Raw genomic sequence first — 15,390 nt, forward strand, 5'->3', positions numbered from 1 at the left:
AAAAAAAAAATCAATAAACTAAGGAAAACGGATCGGGAGCTGTCTCATTCTGCACTTAACATCAGTCCATTAAAGCCTCTTAATCTGCTTTTAGAACCAAAAGGTGAGAAATTAAAAAACTTAAAATTGGTCCTGAAACTCCTTGACCCCGAGGATATTTCCCCAGGATATTACCCTGAGTCCTAATCCTAATCCACGTTAGGTACCATGGTTAACCCCCACAGCCTCACAGTTGTCCCACAGCCAGGACGACGATTGTGGTCAGGGTGCATGGACAGAGACCACCCCCGCTCTGCTCCGACCACCCGAGGCTGAGGGTTGCTTTCCATAGCCCTTTCTCACACCCCCACCCCGAGTTCTAGAGGCCGACTCACAAGGCTGGAAAAGGCAAGGGGATTGGGGACAAAATTTGTATGAAGGTAATTCCCATGGGTTAAATTCATTCATTAATAAGTTAATTGATAAATTCCATCATTTATTTAACAAAAATTTACTGACTGCTCAGCGACAGTATTACGCTAGAGCAAAGGTTTGTCGACACTAGTTCCTGACCAGGGAACAGTCTAAAGGGGACAGTGTGATGCAGAGGGGGACGCGGGGGCCTGAGGTGGTCAGGCAGGGAGGGGGTTGGCATGAACAACGGCCAGTGCAGGGATATACTCGGGGTCTGTGGCAGAGCAGTGTGTGGTGTGTGATCGGGGCCAGGACCAGGAGGGCCTCGTAAGCCTGCCCAGAGCAGGACTTGGTCCAGAGCCAGTGGCCAGAGCCTCGAGAGGGGCTCAGGCTCCCATCACAAAAGGACCAGCGAGCCCTGACGTGGCCACTCCAGGCAGACAGCCCTCCGGCTCTACAACACCTTCTGTCCCCAACACCCTGCCTGTGGTTGCATGGTCCTTGCTGTCCAATCTCTTCCCTTCTCCCTCCTCAGCCCAGGCTCAGCAGATATTCCAGAACTTCACACGTCTGAGTTGGGAAGTGCCCTTTAAAGAGCCCCACTTTGCACAAGTGTGAAAACTATGTTTGGAACTCTTCTTTTGAAAGTCTGTTCTCAGATAAGGAAAATACTTTCATTGGTTTAGGCAGAAGCTGAGCTGCTGCCTACACAGTGGGCTCTTGGAAAAGCTGGATCTATTGCCAATAGATAAAAACTAGTGTCATGTACAAATCTCGGTTCTCCTAAAAACAGAGAACGTGCTGCCCGAGCTTCCTTGCCACAGGCCCCAAGCTGCTCCCGTGGAGAGGAGCAGGTGTCTGGTCACCACAGTCCCTGCTAGTCCAGGGGTACAAAGGGCCCCTTCACTTAGAACCACCCTGCTGAACCCCTGCATGTAGCTGAGCAGGTCCAGGCTCCCCTCAGACATGCTCTCTCCTGACGCAAATCTGCCATTCCTCCCTGCTCCCCCACCAGATCTCTCTCTCAATGGTCTCTGGCTGTTTCTGGAACAATCTTCCCAAGAGTGTGTCCAGGTTCTGAGGGGACCCCTAAGAGGAGCTCAGACATGAATGAAGCCACAGCAATGCCCCGGGTTCCTGTCTAGTCATCTAGGGATTTCCTTTGAAGAATATTTATTGGAAATAGAACCTGGGTCTGAACTCTGCCAGGGAGGGGGTGCTGGAGAGTCAGGAGGTGCACGCAGGAGCCTGGGGGCCCCACGAGGCCTCCGAGGCCCGAGGTGCAGAGCACCTGGCCCCCCTCCCTGTGGGAACGCACCTGCGCGCCTGGATGAACCGCTTCACCAGCGTCATCTTGCTCTGCAGCTGAGCCAGCTTGGTCTCTTGGTCCAGGGGGCTCTTGGCCTTGGCCTTGGACAGGCACTTGTAGGCCTCAGTCAGCGCCCCATGGGCCTTCTCGTAGTTCTGGTATTCGTCGATCTCCACCTGTGCGGATGAGACCGTTAGGACTCTCAAGCCCACGACCCGCCCCCGGGCCCCGGAACTATGAAGAGGGGCTGTACCTGAGCACAGGCATCATAGAAGCCAGCCAGCAGGTCCAGGGCCCGCCCCTTGGTGTAGAAGCTGATGATGTTCTTCATGGTCTCCGGCTCCTTCCGCCAGTCCAGGGACTGCAGGTAGTTGGCTGCCATGATGTAGATTTCCTTTTGCCTCGAGACGCCCGCGAAGAACACGATTTTCTCTGTGTCCCCAGACTTGAGCAGCGCTCTCATGGCCTAGACAGAGGAGCCAGGGTCAGGCTAGGGGCTCAGGAAGCATGTCCCGTCACCAGCCCGCTGCTGTAGCAGACACCGCCTGCTGGGTCCATGACAGGACCAAGCTCAGGACTCGCGGTCCCCACAGGCGCCCTTCAGAGCCCGGGCTGGGTAAGCTCACCCATTTGGGTTAAACTTGGGATAAACAGAAAACCATGCGGTGGACACATGTTCCCCCCCACCCCCTGACCTTGCCCCCACCCCACCCCCAGCTGCCGGCCCACTCACCTTGAGCTTGTTCCCGGCCTGTGTGTACTTCTTAGTCGCCAGGTGGTACTTGCCCTGGCGCATACAGCAGTTGGCGATCTGCTCTAGCAGGTCACGTCGCGACTCTTCCGACAGATCCGTGCAGTCCTTGGCCACGGTCATCTTCTCGGCCATCTCCTCGGTGATGGTCATGTTCTGCTCCAGGCAGAGCTGCAGGGCCTCCTGGTACTGGAAATGCACCACAGACACCGAGACAGGCTGTTATCCTCCCGCCCGCCTGCCATCTCCTCACTGGAAGCCGGGCCTAGGCGCAGGGGCAGCGCATGACTGTCTCTCAGGTCATTAACATTCTGGAACACGATGAATGAAATGTGGAGCTCAAAAGAATCTTATACTTGTGGGAAGAAAAGGAAAACAGGAATTTTCTTCTATAATCCTTTTCAAATTTTAAAATTAAGGGGTTTAATTTTCTTTCTTTTTTTTTTTTTTAAAGATTTTATCGGGGAAATGGGGTAGGAAACAGCATTGGGGAATCGGGGAAGGGGAATAGACAAGTTGCTGTCCTTTTGTTCTTCAGTCTAGTTGTGGAGGACGTCGCTTCACTGGCCCATGTTGGTATTATCATTGCNTCCTCCACAACTAGATTGAAGAACAAAAGGACAGCAACCTGTCTGTTCCCTTCCCCTAATTCCCCAATAAAAAAATCTTAAAAAAAAAAAAAAGTGCAACAGGAAAAAAAATTCTAGGAAAAAAAACAGAAGAAAGTAAGTTGAGCCAAGGGGACAATATATATAAATAACTGGAATTCAGAAGGAGAGGAGAAAGGAATTGAGGGGAACTTCCTACAGGCTGCGGGGAAACACTGGCAGATCTAGGTCTGATCCAGGAAATGTATCTAGAATATATAAAGACCACAATCAACAATAAGACTGATTGTAACCTAGTAAAACAATGGTAAAGGATTTGAGCGTTCATAGGAGGGGACAGCCAGTGAGTCATCAATTAGTCACTAAGAAAGTGGACTTTAAAACCACAAGGAGATACCACTACCCACCCAACAGGACAGCTGAAATGAAGAAAGAGGCTGATCACACCAAATGTGGGCGAAGATAAGAAAATGTACTCTTGTGGGTTGTGAGCTAAATTAGTTACTTACATGGAACACCTTTTTTATTTGTTTCAACGAATGAAAGATACACTGTGGTTATTCAGACTTGGGTAGGGGGTAGACTTTCTCTCAAAAAATGAACAAAGTGAGCCTGCCACTTTAAGGAAAAGAGAAACCGACAGCATTTTTGCTAAAGATAAAATCCGAGCTGTCAAAGTAAAGTTAGAATTTCAGAAACCTTACGTACTGGCCACCATGAGCTGGACATCTTTCCAATATGTAAAGACGTTTCTGATGAGATCGGTGGTGATGTTAGCAAATGAGATTTTTAAAATATGTATAATGAAATGTCTGTTTGTATAACGCAGTGAACCAACATGTTCCAAATGACCAACACGATGTTACAAAATCAAGATAGACGAATGGGTTCAATGTGGCAGAGTACAAAAAGTACACTGGGATGATTTCAGATTTCTCACTGTAGCTAACTTTTATGAAATGGCACTTGTTGGTGTAGTATCAAAAAATATCTACAAACATCTGGGAAAGCTATTAAATACCCCTCCCACTCTCACATTAGGTGTGAGGCTGGATTTTCTTTATATATTTGAACTAAAACCACCTATTTTACCAAATTGAATGCAGAAACAGAAATTGAGACTCCAGCTGTCTCAGATATTTGCAAAAATGTAAAACAATGCTACTTTTCTCACTAAACTTCTTTGTTTTGGAACATATAGTTATTTTTCATGAAAATGTTATTTGTGTTAAGATATACTGGGTTATTTTATTTTTAAGCGAATTAACAAATATTTTATAAATTTATTAGTTTTATTTCTAATACAATAAATACTGGCAATTGACGTAAATGGGGTCCTCGATAGCTTTCCTAGCACAAAGGGGTCCTGAGACCTAATGTGTGAGAACCTCGCTGTTAAATTGAAATATCAAAAACCTTCCACAAAGAAAGCTCCAGGCGCAGGTACGTTCACGTATGCATTCTATCAAACAGTTAAGGAAGAAATGACACCAGTTTTACATAAACTCTTTTAGAAAATACAGGAGGTGGGCACATGCCCCAATGTGTTTTGTAAGACTAGAATAATGCTGATAAAAACCACGAAAAAGACACTTCCAACAAGGAGATCAAGTTTGGTAGTTTCTTAGAACGTTAAACATACACTCACCCTGTGACCCAGCAATTTCACGCCCTGGTGTCTACCCAAGTAGTAGCCATCTAAGAGGGAAGTGGCAGGACGTCGGCGCCTCTCAAATGGCTCCAAAAAATGCCCATATCACGTATAAAATAGAAATGTAAAAACACATATGCAGCATGAATAAATAAATGCGGCAAAATGTGAAAAACTGGTGACTCTGGTAAAGGGAACACTTGGGTGTCGCTATTCTTATAACTTCTCAGTTTGAAATTATTTCAAAATACAAAAAAAGGCTACAAAGTCAAAAACAAAACAGGATAGGTGCCTCTTCCACGGTGAGCTCCAGGCTCCTGCAGGTTGAGGGTGGGGCTGCTGCAGGGGGAGGCCCCCCTTGGGAAGCTGAGCATCCGTTATCCGGGACCCTTACCATCTGGAACTCCTCCGTCTGCAGGTAATGCTCCACCAGGAAGCCACAGACGTCCCCAATGCGGATGGTGCTGTCCAGGTCCGGCTCCTCCAGGAGCAGCTCGCACTGCTTGACTGACTCCTTGGGGTCCTCGCTGTACATCCTGCCGAGAGCACAGACAGCCTGAGCCATAACCCAGGACTGGGCTGGATGTCAGAGGTCAGAGCAGGCCCTCTGCCCCAAAGAGGAGCTCTTGGGAACCATGGGACAAAACTTTTCTTAATTGTTTTTTGTCTTTGATGAAGCGAATGAACTCACTTTTATTGAAATCTTTGAGTTTTTAAAATTAATCCTCAAACCCATCATTTAAGGTTGATGTCATTTTCACTAAATTTACAGAAGGGAAAACTTAGGTAGGTTCCAAGCCCTATGAGCTTTCCACACTGCTCTGCTGCTTCCCAAGGGTGTCAATGACCACGGCACATAGCCGACAACGCACTCTGAGACACAAGACCATGATCCTCACAGTCACCCTCTGAGGTATGGTGACAATCACTATTTCACTAGGTAAGAAGCGGAGGCCAAGCAAAGCTAGGTACACTGTCTACCATCAAATTCTCTGAGGACAGTCCTAAGAATCCAGATGCGCAAGGGAGCAGTCCCCTGCTCATACCCAGGCAGCGCCTGAAACCCAGGCTTGTATGTCTCCAAACGTCAGGAAGTGTAGCCCAGCAGCTGAACTCTGGCTTGAGAGGCCCCATGGGAACATTCGGGAACCGGAATCTGGGGACTGGAGGTGGAAGGCAAGGACAGGCAGCCACAGCAGATGCATCTTCCCTAGGTTCCCCAGTGATGTGAATGCACTGCAAGGTTTAAGAATCAATAAACTAGGGCCGGCCAAGTGGTGTGTTGGTTAAGAGCTGGCTTGGGATGCCAGAGGACCCCGGTTCGGATCCCACATATGAGGGCCAGTGACACTGCCCTTTACAGCTAAGATGCTGAACAACAGCTCNGGAGCGGTGGCTCCATCTCTGAGGTTCTCCTAAAGCAACAACTCAAGCTCCCCTTGAAGCCTCCCACTGAGGAGGTCACCCCCTGCCCTGAGATGGCACCTCCATCTAGAATTTTCCTCTGAGAACCTCTACAGCCATTTCACTGGGGCAGAGAAAAAACAAGCAGCAACCAGGGCCCATCCCAGGGTGAGTCCAGAGAGGCCCCTCGCTCACTAGCTGAGGGCCAGGCTGCAGTCAGAGCTGGTCTCCAGGTGCTTGGCGTAGTTATAGTACGTGGTGCGCAGGTGGACACGGTTCTGGAGTTCGGCGACTTCTATGGCTTTCTGCCACTGACTGGAGGCCTGGTAGAGCTTGTTGAGAAGGTCATAACGCTTGCATTTCTTGTACAGCTGCTCGGCCTCCTCCTGAAAGGAGGAGCGTGCATGTCAGCCCAGTTACTGCTCTGGCCACCACGCGGCCGACCATGGATGCTGCACGTGCCATCAACAGCCCATGACAAAAAGGCATAACACACTGAGGATAGTAGGACACTTCAGGATGCACTCTGAGATGTACAAGATGAATGCCACGTGCCAATGTGGCATCCCCGTCCCCAGGAATCGCTGACCCCACCAGGCCTGTCTCTAGTGGGGCTGTCGCTGCATGCCATGAGGGAGAAGACCCTGCCCCATGCAATGCCCTCAGAATGGTCTGCACTCACCCCTACAGAACAGGGGCAAGGGCTGACAACTCAGGTATACTCAGCTCCCCTATATAGCAGACACGTGGGTGCCTCCCAGCCTTCCTCTCAAAGGGTCTGCCCTCCACAGTCTCCACGTAGCCTTGGGCCATCTGAGCTGCGCTGGCCACAGCCCACACTGTCCAGCCACTCAGCCTCTGCCTCCGGAGTTTCATTAGCCTCTCTGGGCCTTCTGGGGTACGATGGGCCATGAGCTCTGCAAACGTGCAGTGGGCAGGGTGGAGACCAGGCAGAGGGGAGAGGCCTTGGGGGCTCCACACCTTTTTGGCTTAAGCTAGTTTAAGAGGGTTTGTGTTCCCTGCAACTGAACGGCCCAGATTAGAACACACTATGGCCTCCCGTCTGAAGTGGCCCCAGAGCCCAGCTGGCCAAGGAGCGAGGGGCGCCTCGCTCTCGATGGGAGGCCCACTGGTCCGCTGCCTGACTCACCAGCATGCCCAGTTGTATCGCCAGCATAGCCACCCGGGCCTCCAGCTCTGGTTCCTGCTCAGCTTCCCGCAGGGCGCGGGCTCCACGTGCATGGCCCATGTTGCCCAGGCACACCTTGGCGACGTCCAGCCGCTGGGTCTTCACACACACGCGTGCCATGTTCTCCCAGACAGCCTCGCTGCGGCAGAGGACGTGGCAGCTCTGTTAGCTTCCAGCCCCCCAACCTCGGGCCCCACCGTGACCAATGCCAGACAATGCAGGAGACCCAGAAGGACACCCACAGTCACCAAGAAGGGGGATGCTGGAGAGCCACACAGGCTCCACCCACAGAGCAACATGGCAAACCAGGGACCACATCCCCCCCAGAAGAAAACACACATGTTCCCTGGGTGCCGTGGCTGGTGCACCACCAGCCTTTCACAGGCCCCGCTCCCCAGGGGCTCTGGTACCCCTGCTCTTTACACGAGGCTCCCTCCCAGAACCCCAAGCTTCCTGCAGGCTACGGTGGATGGGGTCCCATTGAGAGAGAGAAGAGCCTTCTGTGTGCTAACAAATGCCCACGTCTCTTTCTTGCCTCAGTAGGTCCATCAGCTCAGCAAACACTAGCTTCTCTTCGTCACACCCACCACACCCACAGGGTGGTCCAGGACAGTCTCCCTGTCCCAGAGCTGAGTGGAGGTGACGGTCTGGGGGCGTGCAAGGCGCCGAGGAGTGGGACAGAAGAGCTGCACATGCAGGTGCCCAGGACTCCTGCTTCTCACCTGTCCCTGTGCCCATGTTACCATAGCACATGGCTGGGCGCACCACCAAACAAAAGTTCAGGGGGGCACAGGGTCTTCCTACTCGTTGTGTGGTTTCTAGAATGTTTTCTCTCCACAACACTGATCTGGGGCTCCTGGCCCACCAGGCTCAGCGAGAGCCTGGAAATGATCTCAGACACTAAATGGCCACCCTGTAGGAATGACGATACGCCACAAACTCAGTGTCCTCACAGGGGCTGCCTGAGGGTATGCTCTCTGGCCTCTCTTCTTGGTGGTCCCCAGGCCATTTGGGCCTGGTGCTGTCCACCCTGAGCTCAGACCCAGGCCTTTTCCAAACAAACATCTTGGTGTGAGCTCACCGCCACATGGACGAGCTGAGTATACCTGGTCAGCCCTCGGCCCCTGGTCTGTAGGGGTGAGTGCAGACTGCTCCCATCAATCAAACAGACGTCTTCCTATCATAAAACCTGCAGCCCACGCATATGCACACACGCTTATACACGTGGACCCACACCACAGGTACACGCACCCTGACACTTGGGCACAGACAGGTAGGGACAGCCACATGCCCATGCACACACACAAAGAAGATTCCCGGACCCCTCCCCTCGCATCCCTGGCTGCTCCCCTGAGGCCCTCCCTCCAGCTGAAGCCCAGCCTCCGCCAGGGCAGACCCTAGAGCAGGTGGGTGGGGCTGCTTCTCCCCACCTGGCCTCAGGTGAGCAGCATGAGGAACTTAGGGGTCTCCGCTCACAGGCCCAGGACCAGCTGCCTCCGAGAGGTGCAGCCAAGGTTCTGGTGAGAAAGGGGGTACTCCGGGCACGTGCAGGGTCCGACTTGTAGCCTCAGTGCTGCGGACATTTACCTAATGGCCCTGCCTGAGCCTTCAGAATTCTGATCATTAACAGGATCTGAGAGAGCAGAGGCCTTGGAACCCCACCAGGTCAGGGGGCTGCAGTTCAGTCTCCTGCCCGGGGCCAGCAGTGCAGCAGCGAGGTCTGCAGGGCCAGGCCCCTTACCCTTCCAGCAGCTTCAGGCAAGAAATCACCTTCTCTGCACCAAACTCTCCCCTTTTTTNCCTCCACAACTAGACTGAAGAACAAAAAAGACAGCAACTTGTCTGTTCCCCTTCCCCGATTCCCCAACGCTGTTCCCCTCCCCCAATTCCCCAATATAATCTTAAAAAAAAAAAAGGAATCTCCTTGAGTTTTGATCTGTATCTTTCTCCTTAATGACTGAGACTGAGTATCTGACCCTCAGGAACCATCCATGTTTCCCTTTTAAAGTAAACCATTCATGTTATTTGGTCTTTCCTTTTGAGTCTTTGGTAACTTTCTCATTGGTTTATAGTAGCTCTATATATATTAAGGAAATTAGCTTTTGGGATATAGGCAGAATATCTTTTTTCCCATTTTATTATTTATCTTTGTTTATGGTGTTTTTTTCCCCATGTGCCATTTTCTAATTTGTATTTGGGTGAATTGATCAGTTTTTCCCACTATGACTTTGGAGCTTAAATCATACTTAGAAAATGCCTTCCCTCCCTTTAAGACCGCACAAGACACCTCATGGCGTCTGGTGGAACTACTGCTATTTTACTGATATACTTGAATCTTCAACCCATCAGGAATTTACTCGGATGTAGGGGATGTGTAAGATTTAACTTGGTTTTTCCCAGTTGATACCTAGCTGTATCAATGCCAACAATTCATCTTTTCTCCACTGTTGTGAATGCTCCTGCATCACATGCTAAACGTGCATACATATACGGCTCTACTCCTGGATTTTTTAGTCCTTTCCACTGATCCGTAGGCCTGATCAAACACCAGACCCCAATTTTTCTAGCTTTGATATACTTTATGATTTGGGAGGTTCAATAACCAGTTAGTCTTCTTTTCCAGATTTTTCTTGACTATTCTGGCTTATCTGGTTTTCACTGTGAAACTACAGAATCTATTTATCAGCTAAAAAAAGCCCCATGGTGTTTCTCGTGGGGTCAGATAAAGTCTGAGGCTGCCTTAGGGAGGATCAGATGTACATCTGTTGGGTCGTTCTAACCAAGAACATGGTGGGTGCCTTTTCATTTGTTCAAGAATTCTTGTATCACTCAGTAGCGAGAGACAAAACTGTGTAATTCTGGCTGCAGGAAGAAAGATCTTTCAATTTGGACGAGCTAATTTTGTATGATTACCAATTTTCTGTATCTCCACTCAGTTTCTATCAAGGGGAAGGGGAAGTTTTCTCCTAAAAAAAGATTAGTGTATATACCCCTGAAAATGGCTACCATCAAAAACTAGAAAACAACAAGTGTTGGTAAGGATGTGGGGAAACTGGAACCCTTGTGTGCCACTGGTAGGGCTGTAAAATGGTGCGGCCACTGTGGAAAACAGTATGGCGATTCCTCAAAAAATTAAAACAGAGCTACCACATGATTTGGCAATTCCATTTCTGGGAGAATACCCAAAAGAATTGAAAGAAGGGTCTTGAAGAGATATTTGTACACCGTTGTTCATAGTAACATTATTCATAATAGTTAAAAGGTAGAACAACCCAAGTGTCCATCTATGGGTAAACTGATAAGCAAAAATATACATACAATGAAATATTATTTAGTCTTAAATAGGAAAGAAATTCTGCAATATGCCACAACATGGATGAACCCTGAGGACATTACGCTCAGTGAAATAAGCCAGTCACAAAAGGACAAAAACAGGATGATTCCATTTACATGATGACCCTAGAGCAGTCAAATTCATAGAGACAGAAAATAGAATGGAGGGTTCCAGGGCTGGGGGAGGAGAAGGGAGAGTTGTTGTTTAATGGGGACAGAGTTTCAGCTTTGCAAAATGAAAAGAGTTCTGGAGATTAGTTGCATGAAAATGTGAATGTATTAATACTTAACACTATTGAACTTTATGTACACTTAGAACACAGCTAAGAGGGTAAATTTTAAATTTCATGTTACCTGTACTTTACCACACAAGATGGTAAATGGTTTGTAAATACAAACAAGATGAGTGAAACTCCCTAGTTATAATTTGAAGACACCAGTGAAATGGGCAGTGAGTGAGTCCACACGCGGATCAGCTGGTCAAGGTGAGCTTGCTCTCAGCCCCTTCACCTCAGGCAGGCTGGAGCCACGGCTTCCTCATGAAATCATAATCACGAGAGATGGCGAAGCCACATCCACTGTGTTTGTGGAAACAGTGATCCTCGGGCTTCAGTGCCCGAGTGTGTGCCTGGTGCAGGCCCCGCCGACCCCATACCTTCTTGGCAGCCAGCAGCAGCTCCACCGCCTTCTCGTACTGACTGTGCTCAAGGAAGAAGTCTGAGCAGCGGGCCAGGAGGGCAGGGTCCGACTTCTCGTCCAGGTCTTCAGCGATGAGCTGCAGGGCCACAAACTGCTGGGTGGCGAAAGCCAGCTCCAAGGCCTTGGAGAAGTGGCCAGCCTGCGGATAGCAGGGCAACTCTGAGCAGCTGCCTGAGCCCCAGGTCCCGAGACGGCGCAAGGGGTCCCCTCGTACACAGGCAAGTCCCCCTGGTCCTGGGGAGCCGTGTGCTGTGGTCCCTCAGGTCCAGGGCAGGGCCAACCCCTCACCTTGTGGTACAGCATGACCGCCCTGTCCATCTGCTCGCCCTTTTCCTCATAATAGCGTGCTGTCTCAATCATGTCCTCGGGGGAGCTCAGCAGGGCCAAGTTCATGAGCTGGTCGTCCAGGCCATTCTCCTGTGGGGAGGGGTGGGGCGGCACTCAGGTCTGTGGGGGTCTTACCGTCCTCGCTTGACACAATCGTGGTTTCCAACGAGTGTCAGTCATAATGTTTTACTGGTACTGGGTTTGTGCACCAGAATTCTTAGAAGTTCCCTTTTTTTCCTATTATACAGAGCGTTACAGGAGCTATCTGACATAAGGACTTTCCACATTTTGGATTTTTCCAGAAGCGAGGCCCTGGACTGGAACATTATTTTTATTTATTTATTTATTTATTTATTTTAAGCTGAGCCATCCTGCCACCTGTTGGCAGCTCAGAGGCTGCTCAGCTCGGGCTGACTCGAACTGCTGTTGCTCAGAGCTCAAACTCTTGAGCGAGCTCTTAACCAACTGAGCCACTCAGCCGGCCCTTGGAACATTATTATGGATGCAGAACATTCCACAGCTTCCTGTGAAGGGCCTGCTGTTTACAAGGCCATCAGCAATGAGCCAGCCTCAGCGAGAGCGCTCAGGGGCCCTGGGAGACATCACAGTGACAACTCCGTGCTTTACAATCACCATCAGAGAGGACAGGATAGCGGAAGGAGGGGAAGATGCAAGTGGCAGGCAGAGTGAGGCCTGGGTGGTAGAAACCGGACTGGGCGGGGGATGTGATGCTTATGGCACAATTCTTTAAGTTTTCTGTTGCAACTCTCGTAACAGAATGTGGGAAATGGCAAAGATGCTACATTTCCCGCCTGCCTGGGTTTGACTGTTGAGGCCGCGGAGCTCCATCCGTGGCCCGGGTGGTGCACGCAGCCCCTTACCTTGCACAGACGAATAGCATTGTTGAAGGCCTGAGCCCGCGTGTAGAAGTGCACTGCCTGCCTCACCTCGTCCTGGCTCTCATACTGCCGGGCCAGGTGATAGGACGCGGCCCAGTTTCCGGTCTCGTTGGCTATTTTAGCAGCCTATAAAGACACCAGGGAGACCGCGGGGGCTCGGGCTCTGGCTTCCTGCCTCCCCCCGTCCCCCCGCCACAGGCCTAACTCCCAGAAAGTGCCTACCTTCTGGATGTTGCCCTGGAAGCAATGAATGCGGACCAGGGAGAAGTGGTCCTGTGCCAGGTTGTAGTAGTTCAGCGCGGCGTCCATCTCTGCCTGGCTTTCCAGATACTGGGCCCACCACCTCCACAGGGTCCTGCAAGCGGCCCACAAGTTCTCCCTCAGGTCCCCACTCCCACTAGAAATGAGTTCCCAGGTCCCAAATGACACGGGCAGAGGACACCTCCCGTGACCAGCAGCCCGGAGATGTAGAAGCTGGATGGACAAGAGTGAGGTCCCCCGGATCTGAAGGAACCTCACCCAGAGGAAAAGTCACCCCACCCGGCGTCCTGGGGACCCGCTGTAAGGGACCAAGAGGATGCTTCACACTCTCACATGTGGAACTCCGGAAGGAGGTTCCCTGAGCAGCCCCCAGGCCTCCAGCTTCCGCTTGCCACGGCCCCGCGCCCTGTGGGGGACACTTACTTGTCCTTCGTCTTATTGATGTAGAGCTCCAGGGACTGTAGGTCCTCTGACAGCATCCTGGGCACCTCGAAGCGGTGGGTGTCTGATTTCTCGTAGCTGTGAGAGGAGAGAAAGAGTAGCTGGTTCCCACCAGCTCAGCCCTGGTGTTGACTGTGTGCAAACAGGCCGGAGCCTCATTCCCCCACGGTAGCTCTGTGGCCCGTGGGCCTGCTGTCGGGAAGCAGTGGGGCTTCCGCGCTGCTTGTGAGCCTGCCCTGGACAGGGCTCAGTTGTGGCTGGGTCCCTGGGCACCAGCATCACCATGGGTGGCACCATGCCAGATCGGGGCTGCGGTAACACTACCAGCCGATCCTGGGCCTTGGAGGAGACTTTCCTTAACATGCCCAGATCCCGGAGCCAGGCTAGGTGGAGCGGTGGCTCCATCTCTGAGGTTCTCCTAAAGCAACAACTCAAGCTCCCCTTGAAGCCTCCCACTGAGGAGGTCACCCCCTGCCCTGAGATGGCACCTCCATCTAGAATTTTCCTCTGAGAACCTCTACAGCCATTTCACTGGGGCAGAGAAAAAACAAGTAGCAACCAGGGCCCATCTCAGGGTGAGTCCAGAGAGGCCCCTCGCTCACTAGCTGAGGGCCAGGCTGCAGTCAGAGCTGGTCTCCAGGTGCTTGGCGTAGTTATAGTACGTGGTGCGCAGGTGGACACGGTTCTGGAGTTCGGCGACTTCTATGGCTTTCTGCCACTGACTGGAGGCCTGGTAGAGCTTGTTGAGAAGGTCATAACGCTTGCATTTCTTGTACAGCTGCTCGGCCTCCTCCTGAAAGGAGGAGCGTGCATGTCAGCCCAGTTACTGCTCTGGCCACCACGCGGCCGACCATGGATGCTGCACGTGCCATCAACAGCCCATGACAAAAAGGCATAACACACTGAGGATAGTAGGACACTTCAGGATGTACTCTGAGATGTACAAGATGAATGCCACGTGCCAATGTGGCATCCCCGTCCCCAGGAATCGCTGACCCCACCAGGCCTGTCTCTAGTGGGGCTGTCCCTGCATGCCATGAGGGAGAAGACCCTGCCCCGTGCAATGCCCTCAGAATGGTCTGCACTCACCCCTACAGAACAGGGGCAAGGGCTGACAACTCAGGTATGCTCAGCTCCCCTATATAGCAGACACGTGGGTGCCTCCCAGCCTTCCTCTCAAAGGGTCTGCCCTCCACAGTCTCCACGTAGCCTTGGGCCATCTGAGCTGCGCTGGCCACAGCCCACACTGTCCAGCCACTCAGCCTCTGCCTCCGGAGTTTCATTAGCCTCTCTGGGCCTTCTGGGGTACGATGGGCCATGAGCTCTGCAAACGTGCAGTGGGCAGGGTGGAGACCAGGCAGAGGGGAGAGGCCTTGGGGGCTCCACACCTTTTTGGCTTAAGCTAGTTTAAGAGGGTTTGTGTTCCCTGCAACTGAACGGCCCAGATTAGAACACACTATGGCCTCCCGTCTGAAGTGGCCCCAGAGCCCAGCTGGCCAAGGAGCGAGGGGCGCCTCGCTCTCGATGGGAGGCCCACTGGTCCGCTGCCTGACTCACCAGCATGCCCAGTTGTATCGCCAGCATAGCCACCCGGGCCTCCAGCTCTGGTTCCTGCTCAGCTTCCCGCAGGGCGCGGGCTCCACGTGCATGGCCCATGTTGCCCAGGCACACCTTGGCGACGTCCAGCCGCTGGGTCTTCACACACACGCGTGCCATGTTCTCCCAGACAGCCTCGCTGCGGCAGAGGACGTGGCAGCTCTGTTAGCTTCCAGCCCCCCAACCTCGGGCCCCACCGTGACCAATGCCAGACAATGCAGGAGACCCAGAAGGACACCCACAGTCACCAAGAAGGGGGATGCTGGAGAGCCACACAGGCTCCACCCACAGAGCAACATGGCAAACCAGGGACCACATCTCCCCCAGAAGAAAACACACATGTTCCCTGGGTGCCGTGGCTGGTGCACCACCAGCCTTTCACAGGCCCCGCTCCCCAGGGGCTCTGGTACCCCTGCTCTTTACACGAGGCTCCCTCCCAGAACCCCAAGCTTCCTGCAGGCTACGGTGGATGGGGTCCCATTGAGAGAGAGAAGAGCCTTCTGTGTGCTAACAAATGCCCACGTCTCTT

General features: G+C 52.0%; 1 protein-coding gene across 1 annotated transcript in view; it reads right to left on the reverse strand.

The window, feature by feature from the left end:
- IFT140 (intraflagellar transport 140) overlaps nt 1–15,390 on the reverse strand; it is a 109,123-nt gene that overhangs the window by 9,927 nt on the left and 83,806 nt on the right. Inside the window, exons 19-28 of the mRNA XM_019648452.1 lie at nt 14,823–15,000; nt 13,868–14,058; nt 13,248–13,343; nt 12,786–12,918; nt 12,546–12,689; nt 11,626–11,754; nt 11,294–11,476; nt 2,436–2,642; nt 1,956–2,168; nt 1,690–1,878 (exon numbers count right to left, since the gene is read on the reverse strand). Of these exons, the coding sequence (XP_019503997.1) occupies nt 1,690–1,878; nt 1,956–2,168; nt 2,436–2,642; nt 11,294–11,476; nt 11,626–11,754; nt 12,546–12,689; nt 12,786–12,918; nt 13,248–13,343; nt 13,868–14,058; nt 14,823–15,000 (1,663 nt within the window). The remainder of the gene's footprint in view (nt 1–1,689; nt 1,879–1,955; nt 2,169–2,435; nt 2,643–11,293; nt 11,477–11,625; nt 11,755–12,545; nt 12,690–12,785; nt 12,919–13,247; nt 13,344–13,867; nt 14,059–14,822; nt 15,001–15,390) is intronic.

Source organism: Hipposideros armiger, unplaced genomic scaffold, assembly GCF_001890085.2.
Source record: "Hipposideros armiger isolate ML-2016 unplaced genomic scaffold, ASM189008v1 scaffold_126, whole genome shotgun sequence".
NCBI classification, from domain to species: domain Eukaryota; kingdom Metazoa; phylum Chordata; class Mammalia; order Chiroptera; family Hipposideridae; genus Hipposideros; species Hipposideros armiger.